This window comes from Zingiber officinale, chromosome 8B (assembly GCF_018446385.1).
Source record: "Zingiber officinale cultivar Zhangliang chromosome 8B, Zo_v1.1, whole genome shotgun sequence".
Classification (NCBI taxonomy): domain Eukaryota; kingdom Viridiplantae; phylum Streptophyta; class Magnoliopsida; order Zingiberales; family Zingiberaceae; genus Zingiber; species Zingiber officinale.
Window position 1 is genome coordinate 1792172 of NC_056001.1, and position 27576 is coordinate 1819747.

Sequence of the window (27576 nt, forward strand, 5' to 3'; positions counted from 1 at the left end):
AATAATCTCATAATTAAACTACAATTACAAATGGGAGAATTCATTCCAGTCATTGGAGGGTAAATGATAGATTAGCACAACCACTGTTTCATGCATGTGAGCAATCAACAAAAATATATATAATCAGAACATGGAGCCGATAAACTAATGAAACTTTGCAAGTGCTTGATAGTGTGCTTTGCTGAGAAATAATGGAATTTAGGAAGCAAGAAGAGAACAGCCAGTTATCCAAGCAAAGCTCCAAAAGTAAATATCTATTTGTCTATTTGTATTAGGAAGAGGAATAGGCTGCTGCTTTAATTTGTATACATTCAGGTGACTAAATAATCCACTGATTCAATCATAATAGCTAGGATATTGTCCCTACGATTTAATTTGGAAAATGGAAAGCTATAAGTTTAACATTAATTGCAACGAAATAGACAAAATTCAGTAGATTTGTCAAAAAAATCTAATCACAAAACAGTTACATAGTGAACAAATGAATAACTCATTCAGAAGGACGATAAGCAGATCAAACAGTAGCGGATCCAAGGCCTAATAAAAAGAACAAATTTTGTGATCAATATTGCTTGTGACCAAAAACAAAGTCTAGCTTCCACTAGTTAGTATATTTTAAGGAAATAAAATAAAATAAAATAAAATAATCACTATGATAAAAAATAACGGAAAATAGTGATGATGTAAAAAAATGATCGCATATATTAAAATATAAAAATTTACTTATTCTCTTTGTTATTAAAAAAACATTTCTATATTTTTATTTAATATCTTTATGGTCCACTGACATTGCCAATTAGTCAATTACGCGCGGGAGAAAAGAATAATTTTAAAATTTCATTATTATTTTTAAAATAAAAACCTTAAATTTCTTGCCCATAATGATTTAAATTTTGGGTTCACAAACTTCTTCAACGATCTTACGCGCGTTGAGTTGCCTTGATAATATTAATAGAAGATATGGGCTAATTTTTGTAAATGAGATCATTTTTTATTATTGTTATTTACATATAGTTATACATCATAATTGGAAATTGAACCATAAATACTTGGGAGACAACTAAGGCTCATGTAATCTTTTAAGTTTTCTCTCTTAGTTATAAGATATATTTTTTTAGAGGGATAATAAATCTAGGATGTTTTGGGTTGTTAGATCAATTATTATAACTACTTTTAAATTTGTTATGAATGATCCATAAAAATTTTTTATGAAATATAATCCACGTAATTAGTCGGACTAAAGGGTTAAATACGTAGTGCTAGTAAAAAAACAAAAGGAAACTGCACTTTGAGAAAAATTGACTTCGAAGTCTCGAAGTGCACACACCATTTGAGAAATACTAGAATATTTTGAAAAAGTAAATGGTGTGTGCATAAAATACAATCATCGTTTTATTATTTTATTAAGTGAATTAATAGATAATAATTTAGAAACACTGAAGGATTTTTTTTTTTTGATGATTTTTAAATTATATAAGATTCTTAAAAGAGGATAAATGAAATAATTTTTAAACAAATTTAATTTAATGCTCAACTTTGACAAGGAAGTATACAGTTTAAAACTGTCTTGAATTCATACATTATTAATTAAGAAAATATAAATTGGAATTCAAAATAAAAGGACAAATAAATAGGCATTCAGTCTAAATACACTTACAAATATTCTGAAATATAATGCTATATATACATTTAAAGGGCACAATTGAAATGAAATAAATTACATTCAGAATCACCTGAAACAAATTATTGCATAAAGTTCATTAAGAGAATCACCATTCAAGTGCTATAGGAAGTAGCCACATTCTTAGAAAACTCAGTTACAATCATACATAGAATTTATAGGAACTAGCAGAAATTGTGATGTTTTCCTTCAAACGCATAACCTTACAAACTCAGACTAAGACCACATTTCTAGGAGCAAGGAGTTAAATTTGAAGAATATAAAACTGCAATTAGTTCAATGCTGCCAGTTGAAGCAGCTAAACTTCACACATAACCAAGTGAAGCAAGAGTAAAATTTTGTGGTGAAGACTTGTTCATGGCCAGTTCAGACATCAACAAAATCAAACACTTTTGTATTAATACTGCAAATGAAACGATACTATAAAAAACTTAAGTAGGTTTGCTAAACAGTCTACAGACTTTACTGAGTTTTATAGTAGCAGTTTCTAGGGCTGAATTTACTTAAACGATTGCATTCACATGACTGTTTGAACGTGATCCTAATGAGAACATCATTTCTTTGCCCTAATCTGTGTCGTTAAGCAGAGGGTGGCTTGTTTTTGCCTGTGAGTTCTTGCCACTTGATGCTGAGATAGAGGAATCAATTGATGGGCCATCGACAGAGCTCTGTGATTGGCTGTCATGGGAGACCATCTCCAAAGCTTTGAACCTCACGTTTTCAACTGTTGAAGCTGCTCGATTTGTCAGCATGACCTTCACTGGCATCTTGCCTTCGAGCATGCTTATCACAGATGACATTGCAGGCCTGAGCGTTGGGGAGGGGTTGGTGCAAACAAGAGACAGTTCCAGCATTTGCAGTGCTTCCTCCTTTGAGTAGTTGGAGCCAAGGCTTTGGTCAACTAATTCAAGCAAATTTCCCTGCTCTTGCAAAACATATGCCTGCAGAATGGAATAGATTATTGAGATCCAGTAAGATTCAATAACAGAACAGTCTATTTTTTTGTGAACAAAAAAAATCCGTATTTTGAAACAGAAATGAGAAGATGCCAATTAGAATTTGTACACATGTATCAAACAATCTAGATTAAAAGAAGCCCAAGTTTAATGGAAATGATAATGAGAAAGCAGCATAGAAACGATTTTCTCAGAGGAGGGAAAAGTTAACAAGTAAACAAGATGTGTATAACTGCATTGGCTTACACATTGTTTGATATAGCAGCAACCATGGTTAATTAGATGCCTAATTGACCGAAGCAAATTAAACGAGAGACTAATTAGGAGCATGTCTGTCCAAAAATTGCAAGAAATAAATATTTGTGTAGTGTTTGAACACTAAATCATTTTATTTATTGCTAAATAGTTTGGTTCAAACTAATCTGTTTGATTACGGATTAGCTTGCAATTATTTTATATTAATGTGGGACTGATTCTAAATATTTGTTTTATTACTCTTTTCAACTTTTGAAGTCTATTTTCTAAAATATGAAAAATATTCTAAGAAGATTTTTTCAACCAAAATCACCCTACGGAGCAAATTTGGCTACGATTAGGAAATAATATTTCAGGAAAGATCTCACATCAATGAAAAGAACAAGGAATATTTCCTTACCCAATCAAGAAGATAGACAAATTCTTCCTTGGGCCTATAATTAGTGTTGCTAATTCCACTGACAATTTCTAATGTCACCACCCCAAAACTGTACACATCTGCTTTGTCTGTCAAGTAACCTCTCATTGCATACTCTGGAGCCATGTAACCTCTGCAAGAGTTACAAAGTTTACATAAGGTTAATATGATGCTGTCATTTCAAAAATGTAATATATACAACTCAATTCAGATCAATATATCCAACTCAAAGTCTGCAAACTCTAATTCAGGGCAATATGTACAACTCAAAAATGTAACTCTCTCAATGAACCTATGTCATTAAAGTCCATTATCAACATATGATATGCATATTTTCTTAATTTAATTGCATACATCGGATATTTCATCTTGAACATGATGCTATTTAGATAAATGTTGGATTAATTAGTCAAATATGCATTTTCAAAAAAAAAGTAAAACAATGATAAATCAATAATACTACTCACATTGTTCCTGCTATTCTTGTGCTGATATGAGTGTTTTCTTCTTCATCAAGTCTGGCCAAACCAAAGTCCGAAATTTTTGCATTGAGATCTTTACCTAGCAGAATGTTTGTCGCCTTGATGTCTCGATGAACAATCTTTAGCCTTGACTCCTCGTGAAGATATGACAATCCTCTCGCTATCCCTATGCAAATATTGCGTCTTGTTTGCCATTCCAGATTGAGGCGATATTTCAGCGGACCTATTAAAACCCAAGTTTAGCCTTGTATCTTTTGCAAATGATTTATGAAGTACATGTTAGAGATGGAACCAAGAGCACTTTCCAGCAATCTATTTGTGCAACAAGATAAACACATACCAAATAAAGCCCGAGCGAGAGAATTATTCTCCATGTATTCGTAGATAAGCAACAATTGATTTCCTTCTATACAACAACCATAGAGCTTCACTAGATTTGGATGTTGTAAAGCTGATATCATTCCTATTTCATTGACAAATTCACGATTCCCTTGCCTAGATTTGGAAGAAAGTTGCTTGACAGCTATTATGGAACCCTCTGGCAGTACACCCTGAGACAGTCATAATTGAAAATAACCACAAAACATGATATTGCAAATAATCTAAAGTTGAAATACCACAACAGAAAACAATGCATTTGACACAATTCAGATTAATAAAAAAAATACAATTTGCAAATGCATTTATACCTTGTACACGGGACCAAACCCGCCTTCACCTATCTTATTTTCAGGATCAAAATTCCTAGTAGCAGCTTTTATCTGTTTCAAAGTGAAGTAGCCAGTTTGCAGCTCGAGGCCTTTGAGTTCTGCATGATCGTTAGTGTTTCACTAAGCAAAGACCCATGGACTATTTTTTCTATTAATGCAGGGTCTTTAATTTGGGACGTGCTTATAGAAAATTAAAACTATAGATTACCATTGTCTCGAGGATCTTTCCTGATGAAGTAAAACCAAATGATGTTTAAGGCAAGAATAAGTGCCAAACAAGATGCTATAACAATGCCCACAATGACCCCAACAGATAGCTTGCTTTTATCCTTGCAATCAGCCTCAAAATCTTCAAGAAGCAACATAATTTTTTATTATTGAGCAAGATATTAATGGAAAACGAAAAACCATTTCAAAAGGACTTACTCGGAGTGATAGAAATGGCTGAGATAAGAGGTCCATATACATTCCTCACAGGGATGGAGTTTGTTCCCTTGCCACCCCACTGAAAGTGAATCTCGAGTGTGTCATTAACCAAAGTAGTGAAGTTTCTGATATGCACCTTGCCAGTTCCATTAGCTTCTTTTGCTATGTTGAAATCCTGCAGAACTTTTTGACCCTGCATTCGTTTAGAGTATTGTCTGGTTAATAGATGAATTAGCACATAAAAGACTATTCAAAGGATAGTACTGTTTAAGTATTATGAACGTAACTATTTTGTAGGGAAAAAACGAACAAGGAGAATTAATTATAGGCTAAAAACTCAATCACCTGGATTGACACATCAAACAAACGTCTTCCGGTACTAGCATATGTTTGGTCATCAGTGAGCATAATCTCAGCAAAATGGAGACTCACTGTGTAATTTCCTTTCTGTAGGCATAGACCATAGTATTTCATGGAAAGAGGACTAAGCCGAGCTGTCGTGTATAATTCTGGATTACTCATATTTAGGATTGAAGAATTCTCTGCAATAAAAGATGTTTTATCTTCTCCTATAAAGTCTCCAGTATTGCTGTATGCCCATGCTCCATTGTTGCTCTCACGAAAAGTAGAGTGATCAAAATTGCCAGATGAATCATCTTGGTATTCATGCCCGTTGATAGTCACTTTTTTACCACCACAGTTGATGAACAGTTCACAATCTGCAAAATGATGGGAGATAGAATCATGCGAAATCAATGCCAATATTTGTCATGGACTTTATTAACTTGAATTATATCTCAAATTTTTGGTAATCCTTTTTAAAAGCTTGTATACCTACTTTTTGATTTCCCTGAACAAGGGAGATTCTTCCTTAAGCATGAGGCTATCCTGCATAACCATTCAAAGCAGAAACATTTGATGTGAGATTCCACAATCTGATTGCACATTTTGATTAAATTGTTCCTACTTAGCTGAAAAAAGAACAAAAATCAAGATGTTGTGAGGGATGAGGTAGAATTAGTTTAATGAAAAGAGAACCATTACACCCGGATAAAGATGATTTCACAATTTGTGTTTATCTTTTCTGATTACTTATCAATTTGTGTTGATTGTCTATTTTCCTTAACCTCTAGTTTTACAGGCATAGACATCATTTTGATATTATAATAAATTTCAACTTGTGTATAGAGTTGCTTCGAGCTGCATATTTTAGTTTGTTTTTTTATTTCAATGTATTTTCAATTGTTCATTTAATCTTTCGTTTTATACAATTTTATTTTATGATAAATGTAGTAAAAGTTGTATAAATAAATATATAAAATTTTTGAAATTTCTTAGTTATTTTGTTCATATGGTTTTTAGTTCCCTTTTATTATGTTGTCACCAAATGGGGAATCTCCCGATGAGTGGGAATTACACTCCCGATTGGCGGATTCAAGTTATAGATGCTCAACCCTACATCTACACAAACTTGAAGTTTCTTTTGAAGAACATCACCAACATCAGATGCTATACCATTGTTTCTCAACCACTGAATTGTTGTTGTTTTTTTACTGTCATCTCTGTGGGATTCCTTTGTCTAACAAGCTAAACATAACATCTATGATCTAGTTTGAATGCAAAAGGTAAGAATTAATATTATAAATTTGATTTAGTCCCAAAAGGGAAATTTAACAATTGTGCCTTATGTCAAAAGACAAATCACATATGGGATATATAATGAGTCTCTTTTTGTTTATCTATAAATCTTATCATTCTCGACCTATGAGGAAAGAACAATAAGCAAATATCGAAAGCTTACGAGTTTTCATTTGTAGAAAAACTTGAAACCAAGTTCCTGCATACAACAATTTAAATTCTTAGTAGTGCAAATTTTAAGAACTATAAACAGTTTAATAGATAATTATTGAATCTCACACTCCATCTCGTGGCTGGCAGGATCTTGGTGGAGATACATTAAAAGAATTATAAGAAACATCCCTGAAATAGGAGACCTTATTAGCTTGATGTTTGTCATGCAAAAGTTAGTTCTTCTAGTCAGATGGATTAGAGATATAACTGAGAAAAGACATACAAATTCTGAGTGCTTGTCAAAACCCATTGTGGAATGCTTCCACTGAGTTTGTTATTGGTCAGGTACCTAACATATTAAATGGATGTGAGATCTGCAATATTATTATTGGTGCAGAGTTGTAACTCAACAACAAATACTATCTATAACTGCTACACTTACATATAGTTTAAGTTTAGTTCACCAAAGCTACTTGGGATTTGCCCGGTCAAGTTGTTAAAGCTTAAATCTCTGAGGAATTGAATTGGCAAGTAAAAGCAAGATTAACATCATGTTGATTATTGAACTTGCTAATGAAACTGGTAGAGCTTCCAATGAGAGAAAATCTTACAAAGTATTTAGACTTTTCATCGTTCCAATATAATAAGGAATTTCACCGGATATTGACAGGTTCCTAAGAACCCTATATAAAATAACAGTCAATAAAGCAAAGATCTGTATATATATACATAGAGAGAGACAAGCTACTTCACTGGTGAAAGTTTGTGGCTAACTTACAATTTGGTCATGTTAGTCATATTCTGCAGTTGAGGAAACTGTCCATCTCCCCCTTTCCAGTCAGTCACCCTCCTGGATTTGCAGCAAAAAAAAAAAATTCAAATATGTCTTGGAGCCACTTCAAGCAGATTGAAATACTAACTAATTGTTCTTACAGCTCAGTTATTGATACCAGACTGGAGAAGCTGCGAGGAAAAGGACCTTCCATAGACGTCCCTTGCATGTCACTAGCACACATGGTTCGAGTATCCAACTTGTTCATAACGAAATTTAATAATGATTTAACATTTGGCCTAGAATGGCAGTGGTTGACGACTTACAAGCGTTGAAGATTTGTCCAGTTACCAATGAAACTTGGTATTCTGCCAGAAATTGGGTTGCCATCTATTCTACTGGAAAATGAAAAGCAAAAAAGTTTAAGCATGCAGTACAACTAGACTGTTAAATATCATTGGCTCAAGCAAAAATGCTATGTGTTCAACACTTTAAATAAACTATACTTTATGCAGTTTGATTTGTGAAGATAAATCATAAACCTATACTTCCACCATTTACCATGGTAACTTGTTTTAATTGATAAGGTTTAATACTAATGACAAAAATCTACACAAACTTATTAAGTTTATTGATGAATGGGCAATGTGTAGCTTGCTAAGCTTCTATTTATGAAACACTAATGGCAAAATCTTGTCACACAAGTACATTGTTAAGTTTCTAGATGGATGTTCCATTTCAATGCTTAACCTGATCAGCTAAAGTTTCATGTTTCTGAGCACAAAAAGGTACTTCTATATCCATAAGATACAAGAGATGTAACATACAAGTCTTTTAAGTTGCGGAGATTTCCAAGTGATTCTGGCAATTCCCCTGTCAGATTATTTGATGAAAGAAATCTGCAACGAAGACAAAAGCAGGAATCAAATGACACTGTGTGTATCATTATATATGTAATGCATGTATCCATCCTACAAGCGAGTCAAATTGCTGAGGTTGTCAAGGCCTTCAGGAATTGAACCTTCTAGTAAGTTTGCTTCTAATACCCTATCACAAATTATATATGTTTATTTAATTAGCACCATAAAATATTATAGAAGAAAAGAAAAGTATGGCGGAGGACAAAGGAATATACAGCGATGTGAGTGACGTGATATTTCCAATCTCTTCGGGGATTCTCCCAGATATCCGATTTCCCAAAAGAGTCCTGTAAATCTTTTGTTGCAAAAGAACCCTCATGCAAATCAGAAAAAGGAATGGAAGAAGAGTGTAAAAGTATATAAATTACAGATCAGTGAGACGAAGAGTTCCCCATTTAACTGGGATAGTTCCATTCAGATAGTTCCTTGCAAGATCTCTGCTAGACACAATAGCTGAGCTATGGCTTTATCATTCATCAAAAACAAGGCATTAGTTAATCACTGGTGACTTACAGTGTATCTAAGAAAGTAAGGTTGGCAAACTCAGCCGGCAGCTCTCCATTCAAATTCTGCGCCTTCAGCAGGCTGCAAAAGAAATAAACAAATTTGTTAACTAGTTTTTATCTTGTCTTTGTCAAAGTTTATTGGCTGACAATTAATTCTAAAATCTTGAGTTTCCATCTAGAGGACAAGAGAAAGAGGAATTTTACTTTAAACACAAAAGTAAAATTCATTGAGTTTCCATCTAGACCCTTATTTTTACATTGAAAATTTTCCAATAAGATGTAATTTCATTGAGTTTCCAACAAACTGTAGTAAAAAAAAAAGTGTACTTCCAAGAAGTCAACTTGCATTTACAACTTCCATGAAGCCAACTTGAGTTTTCAACAAGCTGTATTTCCAAAAAGTGAATTTGCATTTCCAACAAGCTGTGATTCCAAGCCAACTTGATTTACTAACAAATTGTGATTCCAAGAAGTTTAGTTCCAACAAATCAGTTTACATTTCGAACAAGATGTAGTTAACTTGGATGTCCAAGAAGGCGCTAGCAACAGTATCATGCTCTTAGTTACGTTGACTTAATTTAGTAGTAATCAATACACTTCACAAAAGTTTAGTTCTTGCAAAAAGGCACTCAAATTATTAAGAACAACCAATCGACAAAATCTCATTATTTACGTACAATCACAATGCATTAACAATTTTCCATTCAATTCCTCTTAATTGTGATTAAGAGAAATAAAAGCAAGTAAAAGTGGCAAGAATAAGAAGTTGCTTACATGGAAGTGACATGACAATCATTGGTTGTGGTGTTGCACATGCCACAAGTGACATTGTTGGCATAGTTTGCCGTTTTGTTCTCCGGGTCTACCCATCCTGGAGCCTTACTGCAAGGGTCCACACTGAAGTTCCAGTTCTTGTTCAACTTTGAACCAATGGTTCGTAGAACTTCAACTGTAAATCAAATGGTCCACAATTGTTCCAAGCATACGCGTTATTTATAGCATTTAACACTTGAGAGCCATGCCTTGCTAATTTAAATCTCATAAAATTGGCAGATAATTGACAGAGTTTGGTGTAGATTTAAAATTTTAAATTTTAAATTTAAAATTAGATGAGAGATTGGCACTACACACTAGTCCACCATTAGGTCACAGTAGAATGTATATTAATATAAGCCAATTTGATAAGTGTGCTTAACTAATAGAGAGACCACTAATTACTTGCCACTATTCCTAATGAAATGCTAACGGCCAACAACACATAAAGCTAAGTAGGGCAAATTGCACGGCTAGTAGCCGCTCAACCAGTTCGGCCATGATTCCATGACCAGTGACCACCTTCGTCATGTGTTCTAGCGGCCGTGAGCAAATTTAAACAAATAAATAAATTGGAGAAGTTGATTCAATAAGTTGAAATTGCTTAGTTGGCTATGACACAAGACTAGTATGAACAGATAAGGACAGCAATAGCACTTACGCAGTGGAGTCAAAATCCTCAGAGGATAGACTCAACTAGATTTGAGATCATGATGGCCTCCGATTTTGAAACCTGATCATGCTGTTGTTTGTTATCAAATGCATCAAGCATTTGATATTGACCAAGTCTACTTTTTAATTGAAAAGGATGAACAGCCACCAAATCAAATAATTGATTTGTGCAGACATCTCCGAGTAACACGTGATTCCTTATTTTACTCTTTGAGAGGTTGACTCCACTGTCTTATTTCCAAAAGTCCAAGTGATGTTTTTATATTAAACAGTCTTAAAATATCAACATATTTTTGAACTATGCCGAAAAAAAAATCGAAGAGTAATCGAGGAAACGCACATCAAAAGACAAAAGGAAATCTTTTTTCACTTTATGGCTTACAGAGAAGAAAGCATTAGAATCCTAAAGTGTCGCAGAAAAAGAAGAGAAATATGCAATAGAAGAAAAAGGAGTGTCTATCTTTAAGAACCCATGGCATTCATCAGAACCATTCTAATCAATCCCAAGGAGACGAACAAAACTAAGATCTGAAAAAACCTCAACTGAACCATTGATCGAGAAACGGTGATTTAATTACCTTCAGAATCAACCAGTCTCTGTGTCTGCGCTCTGCATCTCAGGTCCAAGAAGGAGCCCAGAGCCAAGAGCAAAGAGGAGAGGACGAGGAGACGATGAGGGCTGAGTTTAAACGCCGTTGCCGCTGTCATGCCTCTCATCTCAACAATTCTTCGACGAGATGAAGGATGAGAAAGGACAGATGGAAGGTTTTTACAGGGAGATAGTTGGAACTGACTGCACTGTGTTTGTGTTTATATAGATATAAGCAAATAATTTCAGTAAAATCAATTATTATTATTATTATTATTATTCGGTGAAGAAGCTGATTTATCTCCTTTTAAATATTGAAGGGCCATACTGGTCCTACAGGAGTCGCGAGATGACAATTTCAATTTTTTTACTATGAATTATTATTATTATTATTATTTATTTATTTATTTTATTATTATTATTATTGAATGTTGCTACCTACCAACCGCATGGTTCACATAGCGCTCGAAGTCAAAGAGAAGTAGAGCGTTAAAAGTCTATTTTTTCTTTTAATAAGAATTAAAGGAACTATGGAATTTTACACTGTCAATTATGATAATCACACTTTTTTAATTAAAATTAAATTGGAAATTAAGGATTTGATTTAATTGAGAAATCATTTTTTAGATAATAAGAGTAATAATAATATATAAAGATTGTAATTCTTATCTATTTAGTTATTTTAGGGGTTTTTTTTATTCATTAGCTCGTTTACTTTAGGTAAAAGAGCAATTAAGGTAATTCAAATTTTAAAGTGAAGTTTATGATTTCTATTTTTTTTATTAAAAATGTTTTTAAGGTATGATATAATCACATATTGAGCCTGATATTTTCCATGTCAAACTCAATGTAGATCTGATATTTTTCATATTAGGATAATCTGAACCTGATATTTTTCGTATCATGATATGAAAAATATCAAACTCATGTATTAAAAAATAGTGTGAGATTTAGAAGGTTGACAAGAGGGGCAGGAAGGAAATAATATTATTTTTTATACTCTTTTTTGTAATTTTAAAATTAGGATGTTTTTTTATTAAATATGGAAATGTGGCCGCTAAAGGGATTTTTTTTTAAAAAAAAAATTAGTAAAAATGCTCTTAAGATAAAATATATATGTTGCCTTTTAAGTTGTTATCTAAATCATTCACTAATGTTAAAATAATATTTCATAGTATTTTAATACTCATAAAATCAAAATATATCAATCTTTTAAAAAAATAACTTTTTTCAACCCTAAGCTAACAATTTTTAATTTTTAAAACAGCTCCTTAAATTTTTTAATACATCTGCTCTACTTAACTGATGAAAATAAAAGATCAAAACATCCTATTCTGTCTATCGCTCTTGTACTCGTTCTCTTTGAGACTGAAAATATTTTTGTTCATTTAGTGAGGGACCTTGAAAATATCAATGTAATTGCTATATACGGTTGTAATAATTTGTGAAGTTAGTTAGCTTACATAGAATTTGGCACTCTAGAAAAAATAATAATAATAATAAATCATCCATAACATCTCGAAGCATTAATTATTTTTTACCAAAATAATATCATTGAATGTATCTTTTTCAAAAGTTATTCAATATCATCAATAAATGAGAAATAGACTTACAATAAGTCTTATTGATTTGTTCCAATCCTTCTATCAACTCACTATATATTCTAATATTTCGATATAGAATGGCGTTGTTCAATGTTTACCAACTAATTATGTCGATATGATTAGTCTAAATGATAATTATTCAAACCATTTAAAACGAGAATGGTAAAACTTTGAGTTTTCTGAATGTTAATTCAAATAGCAAATAGTAAACTTGAAAATATTGCGAGAATTTAGTAGGAAAGATCGAGTAAGACAACGACTGAGACAGAATGAATGACGATAAATTGATGGGCATGGACAAGTGGAGGGAAAAGTCAAACATTCAAGGGAATAAAAGTCAATTCAAAGAGGAAAAATAATATTTTTTTAAGTTGGGGTCAGATACATCTGTTCAACTAAGTAAGTAAAAAAATTGAAGATCAATTCTGTCCAAATTTTTTTTAAAAAAAAAACCCCAACAAAACATGTCATCAATTCTATCAATTTAAAGAATTTAATATATAATTAACATGGTTAGGTCTTCATTATAAATTGGATTTTATAATTGGTGTTGAGCTGGATTCTGCTAAGTTCCAACCGACTAACCGTGCATGTCTGTACGAACAGAGAAAATGTGAAACGGACAAAGCTGGGCTATTTGTCAGCTTGCATAATAGAAAACAATAATCTCGTAATTAAACTACAAATGAGAGAATTTCATTCTAGTTATTGGATGTTAGATGATTACCGCTAGAAGCATAATTACTGTATCAGGTGTGTTTATAATATTATAGTAGTTGAGATATGAGGTGTTGTTATATGAGATTTTTGGAGTTAAAAATCGGCACATCAAAACATACTTTTTTCCCATGCCTTGTTACATGTATTAATAGTTAGTAATTATCCATAATTTAACTCTTTTGTATTTATTTAAAGATAAATTGATGAAGTTCCTTTGGGGCGGTGAGATGGTTAAGATATGGGGTGTTATCACATAAAATCTTGGGGTCGAAATTCGACGTGACCGAGTTTGACCTCTCTTATGTCTTGGCCATTTACACTAATGAAATCGTTTTTTTTGCCACGTAAAGATAAATTGATGAAGATCCTGAGGGAGAGTGACTCATATTTTACCATATAATTACAATATCAGACAAGTAAGCAATCAAAAAACAGAAAAAAATAGAACACGGAGCCGGTAAACTAATGAAACTTTGCAATTGCTTGATAGTGTACTTTGCTGATAAATGAAATTTAGTGCAGGGCCGTCGTCTTTTTTTTTAAAATAATAATAATAATTTTTAGTAGTAAAATTACTAAGAAAATTATATATTTAAGTTTTGATAATAAATTTTTTAATCAATAAAATATAAATTTTTTAATCTTTAAACATTATTAAAAACTTTATTAATTTTAATCAAAAAATATTTTTTATACAATTTAATATATATCTAAGTGTATTTAATTCTGAATTTATTATTTTTAAAAATATTTAATTTTAAAAATAAATCTAAATCATTAATATCAAATAATATTTCATATTTGAAAAAGTGTTCCAACATGCTATCTGTCAAAAAGATTTCATCTAAAAAATAGGTGGAGAAACTAAAGATAGTCATTTTTTAATCTATATAATAAAAAATTAATATAAAAGATAAATGAATGAAAATTTTCTAATTTTTGTTCTTATCTAAAAAAACAAAAATTGAGGAAAAGAGAATGAAGAGAAACAGAGCATCCTTTGATAGTAGTGTAATAAAAAAGGAAAAAATACTTTGCTAACGTAGAGGGTCGTTTTGTTAGATTAAAATGGTCTCATGATTTATCTTAGTTTTAATGTGTGGGATAGTTTTCGGGATGAGGGTTATCATCTTTTTGCCCTTGACTAATAGAGAGAAGGACACAAGATCGATAAACGAGAAAAAAAAAATGTAAAAACATCGACTAGAGTGGGAAATTTTACGAGATCACGGATGATTACGAGAGCATACATATTTTCGAGATTAAAATCGAAAAAAGTGACTTAGATTTTTTAAAATAAAGTATATAATTAACAAATAAAATTGAAGTAATCTAAAATTTTAAAAAAGTAAATTAATCTAAAATTAAAGTGAATCTTTTTTTAAATAAATATAAATAATGTAAAAAAATATAAAAAAAATTAGGTCCCAATCAATTTGAGACCCTAGGCATATGCCTTGTACCGACAGTTATTTAGTGTTGGACAATTTAGTTGAAGATATAGAAAATATGTTGAATTTGATATTATAGAATTAAAATTAGTCTTGTTTGTCAGATGACCTAAGTTGGTAATCTCAAGCTGTCAGTGAAGTTGATTTGGTCAAGCTTTGGTTGTCCGAACATAGTAAAAATCAGAGTACAAAGTTGGGATGTCACTTGACTGTCGAGTAGTGACTTATCTAAGTCTCTAAGTGCCAAATTGATTGAGTGTTGAGCAAGTCGTATAGTACTGGAGCAGGGGTGTCAAGTCGTTGTGTGCCCGACTATCAAGTAGGTCGACTAACAAAGTTGCCCGACTACCAATTATAGGCCAAGTCGAAAAAATTGAGAATGTGTAGATTGTATCAACACTAGTGCCAACTTCAGCTACAACACCATTATTTGAAGACCAGATATAAGAATATAGGTGAAATCAACGCCGAATGTATAATCTCCAACGAACAACCGGGAGATTACGGAGGCAGTTCACTGGCCAACCAGACTCACAGTACACTTTGGAGCAACAATTGGATCCCCATATACAATTACGTTTATCAATGCATGAACGAGCTGTCATAGTCCCTACTGAAGCTCTATATCATTCTCAACGCGATGATGTACACTACCGAGTGTATGTTCATCGATCGGAGGAAGTTGTACTTATTACCAGGCTAGCTAGATAGAAGCTTTATTCAAGAAGAAAGTTTCAACCACCTCCAAAGAAGCCATATGCAGTATATCCATTTAGGTGTTTTACAATTACACATACAAGCTCTTCATCAACAAGAAGAGGGCATCATGGCCATAGTCATTTCCCGGGATAATCAATGGCTTGGTGACCAAGCTATCCTTGCCACGATGGAAGTTGATCTTACACAAGGATGTCAGCTTGTTTATGTTATTCCTGACATAATGCTAACCATTGGGGATTTTTATAGAAATATCCAAATTTCCATCCTTAGATGAGGATATGAACGGTGGCAGAATGGTGAGGCAAATCTCTTAATCACTAGGAGGCTGGTTGGTTGACTTTCTAATACTCCTAATGTCAGATTTACTTATGAAGTATAAAGTGTTGTTGTAAAATACCGGGAAAAAAAATGACGATAATTAATAAGGGAATTTTCTGGAATTTTTGGATATTTTTCGGGAATTTTTCGGAGCTCGTACGGACGAGTTAACGGGGATAAAAACGGGGCCCAGAAAAGTCTGTTTGGGTTACCCCATTTAAGTGAGGAAAAGTTGATTTTTACTTTTCTTTTTAAATTCTTTTTCTTTTAATTCTTTTTCCTTTATTCCTCACTTCCTCGCCGAAACCCCCCTGCCCTCATCCGCTCTCCTCCTCTCCTCTGCTTGCCCTAGCCACCCGACGCCGACCTCCTTCCCCGGTGCCCCTGCCGTCGGCGACGCCCAGAGCAGCGCCGGTCATCTTCCTCCTTTCTCCCAAGTCCGACTTCTCTGTGCCCTTCTTCCTCTCTGCCGCGTCTCGGCACAGCGCCGATCGCCTCTCCCTCCGCCCGGAGCAGCGCTGCCGCCGGCCTTCCTCAGCCCTAGAGCTTTCCCTCCGATCGTCGAGCAGAGCTTCTGCCCTAGCCGAGCCCTGCTAAAGTTGTGCCCTTGCACTGCCGGCAGCCGGCCACTTTGCCCTAGATTGCCGGAATTCAGAAGATAGGTAAGGAAATTTAGGTATTTTTGGTTGGAGGCTCAGATTTACAGAGTATTGGGTGCTGCCCTAATTGATAGTATAGGGTATTTAATTATTGTTGTGGATTTTATTTTGATCCTGGTAGTGTGGAGGATTTTTCAGCAGCAAGCAACCTTTCACCGCAGTCATTTGGATTGTGAACTGAGGTAAGGTTTAGGGTTTTACTTTAATCATGTTGTTGCTGATTGATAGATAGGATTAGGTAGTTTGGAATTGATCTAATGGTGGATTGGGGATTAGGTAACTAACCCTAATTTATCGTTAGACTTTATTTAGATAAGTTGATGATTATTATTTAGGGTTTTGCCCTAAATGGTTTTAAGGGTTTATTTAGCAATTCATTCAAATTTTAGCTAAATAAAAATGTATTTATTGGATACAGGATTTTGACGCGAGACGAGTATCTCGATGTCGGATTTGGACATTCCTATTGGAGGCGGGTACTTTTGACTTATGTCATTTGATATGCTTAGTAATTAAATTAACATGTTGCATTAATTGTGTTTCTTATCTGTTTCGGTTAATCACTACCCAAATCTTACATGCTTGATTGATTGATTGGTTTTGCATCTCAGGTATATTTTTACCTGTTTATACATCCTTATAGGGGTAGTGATATGCCATGCTTGACCATGTTCAGGACCTAGGTTTTATACCTTCTGTATACCTTTGGATTGTTTTGGATTCGTTGACCTTTGATGCATTTTTATATATATGTGGATTAGGTCAGGATATTCTTGTGGTTAGTGCCATGCACCATTTGCATGATTGCATGCTGTGCGATAGTCCGCTCCATTATTGTTGAGCACATCGCCAGTTACATGGATCTGCACACACCACCACTCATGGGTTAGTGGTCGATTCAGGCTGTGTGTGTTGCAGCAGGGACTCTGTTAGGCACCGTTGGTCCGCTCATGGGTAGTGTGACACAACGTGTTATCCGGCAGGGATTCCTCCCCGTCTTTGAGTACCGGGAGTTGAGAGCATTACGCTCCCCCATCTATGATTTGGGGTAGGAGGATAGGTGTACTCCGACAGCATCCCGTCCACTCGGTCACTCATCAGGAGTAGTGACGACAGAGTGCACGGTTGTCACAGCCCTACCCACTCGGCCTCACTATGTGTGTGAGATGATCGACTGGCGTCAGGGGTGACCAGGACGCATCATTGGCATCATATGCATGATGCATTTATTGCTTGTGTTTGTGTATGCTGCATATTGTTTGGATACCTATGTTTGACATGCATACAGGATACCTTATCCCTCGGACTGTTTGACCTTATACTCAGGATCTGGTTAGTACAGTATTCTCCTGTTTATTTCAGATGCATTCTTATCTTTCTTATCAGGAGACTGTACGCATGATTAGTGCTAGGTGTTGTTTCTTTACTTTGCATATCAACTGTACCTACTGAGTGTTGGACTCACCCCGCCTCCATTGTTGTTATTTTCAGGTTGATGCTGTCAGGAGGGAGTTCCAGTCGCTAGTCCCCACTGCACGTAGTGCTACTCCGCTGCTGGTTTTTGAGTTGTTTCATTTTAGCTTTTCGCTATCAGACTTTATTTTAGTTTTGTTTTGGACTTACATATGGATATTGTATGGAATCTTTCCGTTGGATGAACTTTTCGTATGATTTGGATTTACTCTACTACATGCCTGCCTGAACGGCAGAAGAGGTAAGAAAAAAATCAGATTTGGGCTTTACGAGTGTAGTTGAGTAGGGTTGATTTCGAGTCAGAGTATTATTACTGCGTGGTTGTGTCAGCCAGAGGCTGAATATATATATATAAACTGCGTGGTGATTGATTTTCATTACTGTTATTATTCCAGCCGCCTGTGGCTGAGTATTTAGTGCTTGTAGAAAATTTTGATTGTCCGCCGTACAGGGGAGATGCTGCCGAAATTTTCTCGGACAGGGACTCTTCTGGGGGCGTGACAGTTGTCGATTATTTAACTAGCCATGGGGTTTGAGCCTTATCAGGACGACAATAATCTACAAATAATTTACATGGACTAGACTAGATCATCAAACCCCCACAACTATTCATATCAATGCAACCAGCTGAAGTTAATAGCAGAAATCTAATGGATGGACGAATTTTGGTAAGCTTCAGTTACTACAAAGCTTCTTTATCATCAAGGCCATTATAATACAATCAATATGATGAAGAGATTCAAAGTGATGAAGACACCATTCAAGCAGTAGCTATACTAATTGAAATAGAAAATGTTGTCCTCAAAGAAGTTGACATCCCAACAAATCCAAAAATCGAAGGAACAGACAACCCATATTTATTGGTATATAAATTATCTCCATTTGCAATTTCACCTGCTAGAAAAACTACTAGTGCTACAAGACTGGATTTAGCTGCAAGTGAAGACTGTATCATCCAACCTCGAGGTCGAGGACTTATATCTACAGGCCTTCGTATGGAAATACCATGGGGAATTTATGGTCGAATAGCAACCAGATCAAGTGAGACATTCAGACTTGGTCTTGATAGTGCGGCAAGTGTTATTGACTGTGATTACAGGGGCGAGATCAAAATACTTATCTTTAATCATTTTGATCAATTTATTCACTGTGCAAAGGCGGGTCCCGCCGCCCAGCGGCCCCCTAGGCCTGGCCCCACAGGGATCCTAGGAGGAGGTAAATCAGCGGTGAATGTCAATTTATTCACATTCATAGAGGAGATTGTGTTGCTCAACTTATCTTTGATCATATCGTCATACCTGATGTATATGAAGTTCAAAACCTCACACCTACCAACCATGGTGCATAAAGTTTTGGGTCTACAACTCCTATTACATAAGAAATCGGAAGCACGATGGGACATTTTAGGCGAACCAAGTGGTAAGTATGATTATTATGCAATTCCTAACCCATTTCCAGATTTGGAACTTCCTACACCATCGTGGGATGATGAACCATAAGAAATTCCATTGCAAATTCCCTCCTCTCCTCGAAAAAAAAAAATCATGGACACTCTATTACCTAAAGAGCGCCATACCATTTTAACACTTACTCATGAAAAGAAACATTGTCAAGGAAGTTTTGAGAAAGACCATGCAAGAGCTACAAGCCGAGGGCCACTATACTCCGGTCTATGGACACTGCTCAAGATGACTCTGATGATGATTTCTTTCTTCAAATATAGTATATGACCTCTCTCACTCAACCAATAATTATGAATTACAACAATGAGGATTCTTATGAAAACTTAGAGGAAGATTTTATTAATCCATTCGCATCAGAAGGTGGTGGGGATGAATTGCTTGCAACTGATTACTAAATGAACTACCTAAGTCTACAGTGTCTATTAGAAACCCCTCAAGAACAAATCTATTCTACTAGTACTGTGATATCTCCCTATAATCCACCCTAAGAGGCCGCTATGGGTCCCCCTGGGTATCCCCCTGAATCAGCAGTATGATCCACTCCTGGACCCTCACAACCAATTTATGAGTAAAGACCAGCTAGAACAAGATTTAAAGAGACACAAGTATTGATATATGGACTTTACCTTCAGCGCAACAACAAACAGGTGCGATATTCATTATACCAAAACACCTGGGTAAGTTTCATGATGTATTTTCCAAATGGGAATCAGTTACAAAGAATTATGTAGCAAGTCAAGGTTTTACGGATTTAAGAGACAAAATAGAGTTTATAGAAAATCTACTTGGCGAAATTGAGAAACTAGTATGGATCCAATGGGGAATGTCTTATCCTATTGAATATGAGGCCCTTATAAACATTTCTAAAGGGCGAGAAGGAACACAAAATATTCTATCACAAATGCGCCGTGTATTCTCCTCAGAAGACTCTACTTCAGGATCAACAACAATTCAAGATCAGGCATACAGAGACTTAGAGAAATTATCTTGTGACAATATTAAAAATATCATCCAGTATCTTAATGATTATATGAGACTTGCATCCAAGACAGAACGACTATATACTGGACCAGAGCTTTCTGAAAAATTATGGATCAAAATGCCTGGTGATCTAGAAAATAAGATAAAGACAGCCTTTGATGAAAAATATACATGCCTTACTATTGACGTCTTTCCCAGAATACTATATGCTTATAAATTCCTAGAGCAGGAGTGCAAAGATGCTACATTCAAACAATCACTTAAAGATCTTTCTTTTTGTAGCCAAATTTCAATACCTAGCTATTATAATACTGAGAAGAAAAGAATGGGTATTCGGAAATCAAGAACTTATAAAGGGAAACCACATAGCACTCATGCTCGGATTGAGAAGAAGAAACATTTGGTAAGAAATAAAAAAATGCAAATGCTACCTATGTGGTCAAGAAGGACATTTTACAAGAGAATGTCCTAATGAAAAAAGAAATATAAAAAGGGTAGCCATTTTTGAAAAAATTGAGAATGTCCTTCTTGACCACATAAGTAGCATTTGCATTTTTTATTTCTTACCAGATGTTTCTTCTTTTCGATACGAGAATGAGTGTCATGTGGTTTCCCTTTATAAGTCCTTGATTTCCTAATACTCATTCTTTTCTTCTCAGTATTATAATAGCCAGGTATTGGAATTTGGCTAAAAAAAGAAAGATCTTTAAGTGATTGTTGAATGCAGCATCTTTGCACTCCTTCTTTAGGAATTTATAAGCATATGGTATTCTGGGAAAGACGTCAATAGTAAGACATGTATATTTTTCATCAAAGGTTGTCTTTATCTTATTTCCTAGATCACCAGGCATTTTGAGCCATAGTTTTTTAGAAAGCTCTGGTCCAGTATATAATCGGTCTGTCTTGGATGCTAGCCTCATATAATCATTAAGATATTGGATGATATTTTTAATATTGTCACAAGATAATTTCTCTAAGTCTCTGTATGCCTGATCTTGAATTATTGTTGATCTTGAAGTAGGGTCTTTTGAGGAGAATACTGTTGGATCGTGAAGAATCGATAGGGGGGTGAATATCGAAAAACGTTCGTAAAGAGTAAGCGTAGCGGAAAGACAAAAGACAAGCCAAAGGGAACACAAGGATTTACTTGGTTCGGAGCCTTTGGCGACTCCTACTCCAAGGCCCGCACACGAGGGTGCTTTCGATGGGTAATTACTAGCAATTCGAAAGTTTGAATACAAATTGAGTACAAGAATGCTAAGTAAATTAAAAATAATATCGACAACAAAAGAGGAACAACAAACGTAGCGCGTGGTCGGAGTATCTTCGCGGCATCGCAAGAGCACAAGTGAGCAGGTTGGTTTTTCTGAGTTCTGTCTTGAGCTCCGCCTTTGACCCTCATTTTATAGGATGCTCGGGGCGTCTGGATCCCTTCCGGGCGCCCTAGTGTGACGTAGCAGTCCCAACCATTGAGTTCCAGGTGTCGACGCCGCGATCAGGATAAAGTTTGCCTCCAGGGGCCCGGATCCCTTTTGAGCGCCCCTACAACCTTTCTCCAAAAAAGTCCTTTTCCTGCAAGACAAGGTTAGTCCGAGGCAAATATATAATGAATATCCTGCAACACAATGTATTAGCACAATTTATAAATTCAACATAAAGAATATGACTTAGATTCCGTCTTTCCGAGACCGGAATCTAGTCAAGATCTCGACTTAGAGTTCCGAAATGGTTCTAAGTCGGATCGGCGCCTAAGTTCCCTTCCCGGGAATGCATTCTCACAGTCACTTCCTTCCAGTGACTTACCTTTACTCACCTGCCAGACGTCCGGTCAGCCCTTCGACCCATCTGGACTTCTCGCCAGCTATCCGATCAGCCCGTCGACCTAGCTGGACTTCGTGCCAAGTGTCTGGTCAGCCCGTCGACCCGCTTGGACTTCTCGCCAGCTATCCGGTCGGCCCGTTGACCTAGCTGGGCTTCGTGCCAAATGTCTGGTCAGCCCTTCGACCCATTTGGACTTCGTGCCAACTATTCGGTCGGCCCGTTGACCTAGCTGGGCTTCATGCTAGACATCCGGTCAGCTCGTCTACCTGTCTGGACTTCGCCTGCACACTCGATCAGAGTGTTAGACAATGACAAACCTAACTTAACCTAATTTGTCATTCATCAAAACCTGAGTTAAACCGTTAGTGCTAATCGCACCAACAAATACACGACACATTTGTGATAGAATATTTTGTGTTCCTTCTCGCCCTTTAGAGATGTTTATAAGGGCCTCATATTCAATAGGATAAGACATTCTCCATTGGATCCATATTAGTTTCTCAATTTTACCAAATAGATTTTCTATAAACTCTATTTTGTCTCTTAAATCCGTAAAATCTTGACTTGCTACATAATTCTTTGTAATTGATTCCCATCTGGAAAATACATCATGAAACATACCCAGGTGTTCTGGTATAACGAATATAGCGCATGTTTATTGTTGCGCTGAAGGAAAGTCCACATTTCATTACTTGTGTCTCTTTTAAATCTTGTTCCAGTTGGTCTTTGCTAATAAATTGACTATGAGGGTCCAGGAGTGGATCGTACTGCCGATACTGGGGGATACCTAGGGGGACCCATAGCGGCCTCATGGGGTGAATTATAGAGAGATATCACAGTACTAGTAGAATAGATTTGTTCTTGAGGGGTTTCTAATAGACGTTGTAGACTTAGGCAATCCATTTAGTAATCAGTTGCAAGCAATTCATCCCCACCGCCTTCTGATGCGAATGGATTAATAAAATCTTCCTCTAAGTTTTCATAAGAATCCTCATTATTGTAATTCATAATCATTGGTTGGGTGAGAGAGGTCATATACTATATTTGAAGAAAGAAATCATCATCAGAGTCATCTTGAGCAGTGTCCATGGACCGGAGTATAGTGGCCCCTAGGCTTGTAGCTCCTGCATGGTCTTTCTTAAAACTTCCTTGACAATGATTCTTTTCATGAGTAAGTGCTAAAATGGTATAGCGCTCTTTAGGTAATAGAGTGGCCATGATTTTAGGGGAGGGGGGCAATTTGCAGTGGAATTTCTTGTGGTCCATCATCCCATGAGGGTGTAGGAAGTTCCAAATCTTGAAGTGGTTTAGGAATTGCATAATTAATATAATAATCATACTTACCACTTGGTTCGCCTAAAGTGTCCCATCATGCTTCCGATTTCTTGCGTGATATATCTTGAGTAATATGAGTTGTAGATCCAAAACCTTTTGCACCACGGTTGGTAGGTGTGAGGTTTTGAACTTCATATACATCAGGTATGGCGATATGCTCGAGGATGAGTTGAGCAACACAATCTCTTCTATGAATGTGAATAAACTGATCAAAATGATTAAAAGCAAGTATTTTGATCTCCCCCTGTAATCACAGTCAATAACACCTGCCCCAATATCAAGACCAAGTCTGAATGTTGCACTTGATTTGGTTGTTATTCGACCAAAAGTTCCCCATGGTATTCCCATACTAAGGCTTGTAGATATAAGTCCTTGGCCTCGAGGTTGGATGATACAGTCTTCACTTGCAGCTAAATCCAGTCCTGCAGCACTAACAGTTTTTCTAGCAGGTGAAATTGCAAATGGAGATAATTTATGTACCAATAAATATGGGTAGTATGTTCCTTTAATTTTTGGATTTGTTGGGATGTCAACTTCTTCGAGGACACCATTTTCTCTTTCAATTAGTACAGTCAATGCTTGAATGGTGTCTTCATCATTTTGATTGTATTTTAATGGCCTTGATGATGAAGAAGCTTTGTAGTTATCGAAGCTTACCGAAATTCGTCCATCCATTAGATTTCTACTATTAACTTCAGCTGGTTGCATTGATATGAACAGTTGTGGGGGTTTGATGATCCAGTCTAGTACTTGTAAATTATTTGTAGAGTATCGTCGTCCTGACAAGGCTCGAACCCCATGGCTGGTTAAAAAATCGACAACACCTTGTACTTCATAAGCAAATCCGACATTAGAGGTATTAGAGAGTCGTCCAACAAGCCCCCTAGTGATTAAGAGATTTATCTCGTCATTTTGCCACCGTTCATATCCTCGTGTAAGGATGAAATTTGGATATTTCTGTAAAAATCCCCAATGGTTAACATTATGTCAGAAATAATATAAACAAGTTGATTTCCTTGGGTAAGATCAACTTCCATCGTGGCAAGGATAACTTGGTCATCAAGCCACCAATTATTCCGGAATTGGATATGTAAGTTGCTAGCAAAAACTTTTACTTACTGGCCTAAGCAATCAAAGAAAAATAATTAAGATGAAAACCATAATATATTACCTGTTTTTTTCTTTTTTGAAGAATCTTCTATCTATAAAATTGTCTTTTAGAACAGAGGGATCTGAGATGCATTCAACATCTTTCTCTAACAAAATAAGTATCTGTATATGCTAGTTTTTACTTTCTACTCACCCTTCCTTTAGAAAGCATGTCGCTAACAGTATGAGAATTCTCTCCTGAAGCTATGCAAAATAGTTCGCACCTTCACACTACCTAAATGTCTCCTGAATCTGAGGTGAGGCCCAAGAGACACTGGTTTCAAGCTCATTTTCTAGAGGGGTTAAAAATTTTATAATTTATTATGTCATTTAATATTAAAATTTTAATTACAACGAAACAGAATTCACGATTCACGAAGAAATATTGAAATATAATAGCAAGTCAAACATTGATAGGAATGTTATCAATTTTAAAAAAATCTTTACCAATTGAAGCAAAAAGAGCCGCAAACATTTTAAATTATTTGAAAAACTATGGATAACTAGGTCTCATGCCGTCTATTGAATTTATTGATCATACAAGTTATAATGACATCTATTTCGAAGTTGAATTTTATTAAAGCATATTTTCTACCAACCATATCGTAACAAAAATTAAATAGATTGATGATACTATCTGTTGAAAAAAAAAAATTGAACATCTTGATTATACAAACTTAATTTATATTTTAAAAGTCAAAACAACAAGATGTGTTATATTCAAATAATTATGGGTAATATTTAACTTTTTATTTGATTATATTTTATAATATTAAATGTTATTTAACTTCATATTTTACCTTACATGTTGCAATATCTTTTAAAAAAATAACAACAATATGTATTGCACTTTTATAGTTAAAATGCGAGCAAAATGATTATGAATAATATTTAAAGTAAGATTATATTTTACAATATGGATGATTTTTTAAGCAAAATAACAATAATAAAACTGTATAAAAGAACATTTTTATTGAGTCATCAAAATATCAGATATGACACTACATAAGAATAATGAGTGAGTTCCTATTTAGGACGGATTGATGTAATTATTTTCTACCAACCATATCATAACAAAAATTAAATAGATTGATGATACTATCTATTGAAAATAAATAATTGAACATCTTGATTATACAAACTTAATTTATATTTTTAAAGTCAAAACAACAAGATGTGTTATATTCAAATAATTATGGATAATATTTAATTTTTTATTTGATTATATTATATAATATTAAATGTTATTTAACTTCATATTTTACCTTACATGTTGCAATATCTTTTAAAAAAATAACAACAATATGTATTGCACTTTTATAGTTAAAATGCGAGCAAAATGATTATGGATAATATTTAAAGTAAGATTATATTTTACAATATGGATGATTTTTTAAGCAAAAATAACAATAAAACTGTGTAAAAGAACATTTTTATTGAGTCATCAAAATATCAGATATGACACTACATAAGAATAATGAGTGAGTTCCTATTTAGGACGGATTCGGTATTGATGTGATTATGTAACTTTTAAAAGAATTTATTTCAGTATTTCAATATATATTAAAATATAAAAGAAAATAAATCTCATAACAAAATTAAAAAATTTGATATGATATATTACTATATAAATATTTTTAGTATATTGTTGATATAGACAATATGATATCTGCATATATTGAAATTTTTAACATTTTTTCAATTATTTTAAGTAAACCTACCATTTAAAAAATTATAATAAGTACTATACATTCTATACATATATTTTTTTCCCTCCAAATTTAATTTCTTATAGATTTTTAAAATCATGATTAAAAGTTAAAATTGGATAGAAATATATTTTTTATTACAAAAAATAATTAATTTGATTAAAAATCAATTAATCAATATTTTATCAATTTTAGTTTATTTAATTTTATTAAAAAATTAGTCAACTCAATTAATTTTTTTTTTTAATTTATTCTATTTTGATTAGGTTTTGGATGGTTGCTCAGTACTTATCAACCGGATTATTTTTTTTTTAATTTATACCTTTTAATCAAGATTTTCATAAACATTCTTAGCCTTCTAAATGGTAAGAAAAATATTAAAACTTTAATATATCAAAATTTTCCATATACTATTATACGTGCTCAATTTTTGAATATCGATATAAAATTTAATATTTTTTACATTTCAGTATATACTAATACCGAAATAGCAAATAAATTTACTATATAATCATCAAATTTTCTATTATGGGATAAAATTAATACCATGTCATTTTAATTTGATTTAGTTGATAATACTATTTATTTGATTTAACCTAATTAGAAGTTTCAAAATTCAACCCAATTATCTGAAATAATTTATATTTAAAAAAAAAAATAACCAAACTAAATTTTAAAATTGATCGGTTCAATTAGTTAATTTTATTTAATCAAATTTAAAATTCAATCCACTGTACAAAGCGAGCTCTAACCCCAATGATCAATTTACACATTTTGGTGGAAATTTATGACGAGGAACAAACATCTCCTATATAACATGATTGAAATGTGTTTGTGGACAACCACTTTCAAGAGCAATATAATTCATAAGAATGGTTTTAAAATTCAAGAAATTTGAAGAGTAATTTACAGGTGAATGTCAAATCAGATTTTCTCATTTTTCTCATTTTCTTTAATAATGAGATATTAATGGTCGCTATAGGTGCTACTTATTAACCCTATTCTGGCTCCGGAAGTTTTTTATGATTTATAATTCAATTTGTTTAAATCAAAATTGAATTATCAAACTGTTTAAATCAAAATTGAATAAATTATTATTTATTATTTTTTTTTATATATATCCACAGTGATATGCCAAACAAATTTCTTATATAATTACTATTTTTCTAATTAAGATAGCGG

At 34.0% G+C, this 27576-nt stretch overlaps 1 protein-coding gene across 2 annotated transcripts; it reads right to left on the reverse strand.

The window, feature by feature from the left end:
• Positions 1 to 1882: 1882 nt before the first annotated feature.
• Positions 1883 to 11181, reverse strand: LOC122017349 (probable LRR receptor-like serine/threonine-protein kinase At1g53440). Of its 2 annotated transcripts, none has more exons than XM_042574933.1 (24): positions 10981 to 11181; positions 9692 to 9866; positions 8925 to 8996; positions 8780 to 8848; positions 8627 to 8698; positions 8467 to 8538; positions 8319 to 8390; positions 7818 to 7889; positions 7653 to 7724; positions 7498 to 7569; positions 7331 to 7402; positions 7162 to 7230; positions 7003 to 7068; positions 6846 to 6908; positions 6730 to 6765; positions 5767 to 5816; positions 5274 to 5647; positions 4929 to 5121; positions 4711 to 4851; positions 4482 to 4600; positions 4133 to 4343; positions 3778 to 4015; positions 3293 to 3443; positions 1883 to 2622 (listed from the first exon to the last, which is right to left on the reverse strand). In XM_042574933.1, exons 1-24 carry the CDS (start codon positions 11117 to 11119, stop codon positions 2248 to 2250), a joined length of 3045 nt encoding a protein of 1014 aa, XP_042430867.1. In that variant the 5' UTR covers positions 11120 to 11181; the 3' UTR covers positions 1883 to 2247. The 2 variants fall into 2 exon arrangements, with proteins under 2 accessions (XP_042430867.1, XP_042430868.1); XM_042574934.1 differs by lacking the exon at positions 10981 to 11181 and adding an exon at positions 10392 to 10518 and having other exon boundaries at positions 1884 to 2622.
• Positions 11182 to 27576: the final 16395 nt, after the last annotated feature.

What these genes read in the sequence shown, in the direction of transcription:
- LOC122017349 (XM_042574933.1), bottom strand. Translation starts at nt 11,119, where the DNA reads ATGAGAGGCATGACAGCGGCAACGGCGTTTAAACTCAGCCCTCATCGT. An exon ending in TGTTTGATGTGTCAATCCAG is followed by an intron (nt 5,122 to 5,273) that starts GTGATTGAGTTT and finishes AAACGAATGCAG; the next exon opens with GGTCAAAAAGTTCTGCAGGA. An exon ending in GGTTTGGTCCCGTGTACAAG is followed by an intron (nt 4,344 to 4,481) that starts GTATAAATGCAT and finishes TGACTGTCTCAG; the next exon opens with GGTGTACTGCCAGAGGGTTC.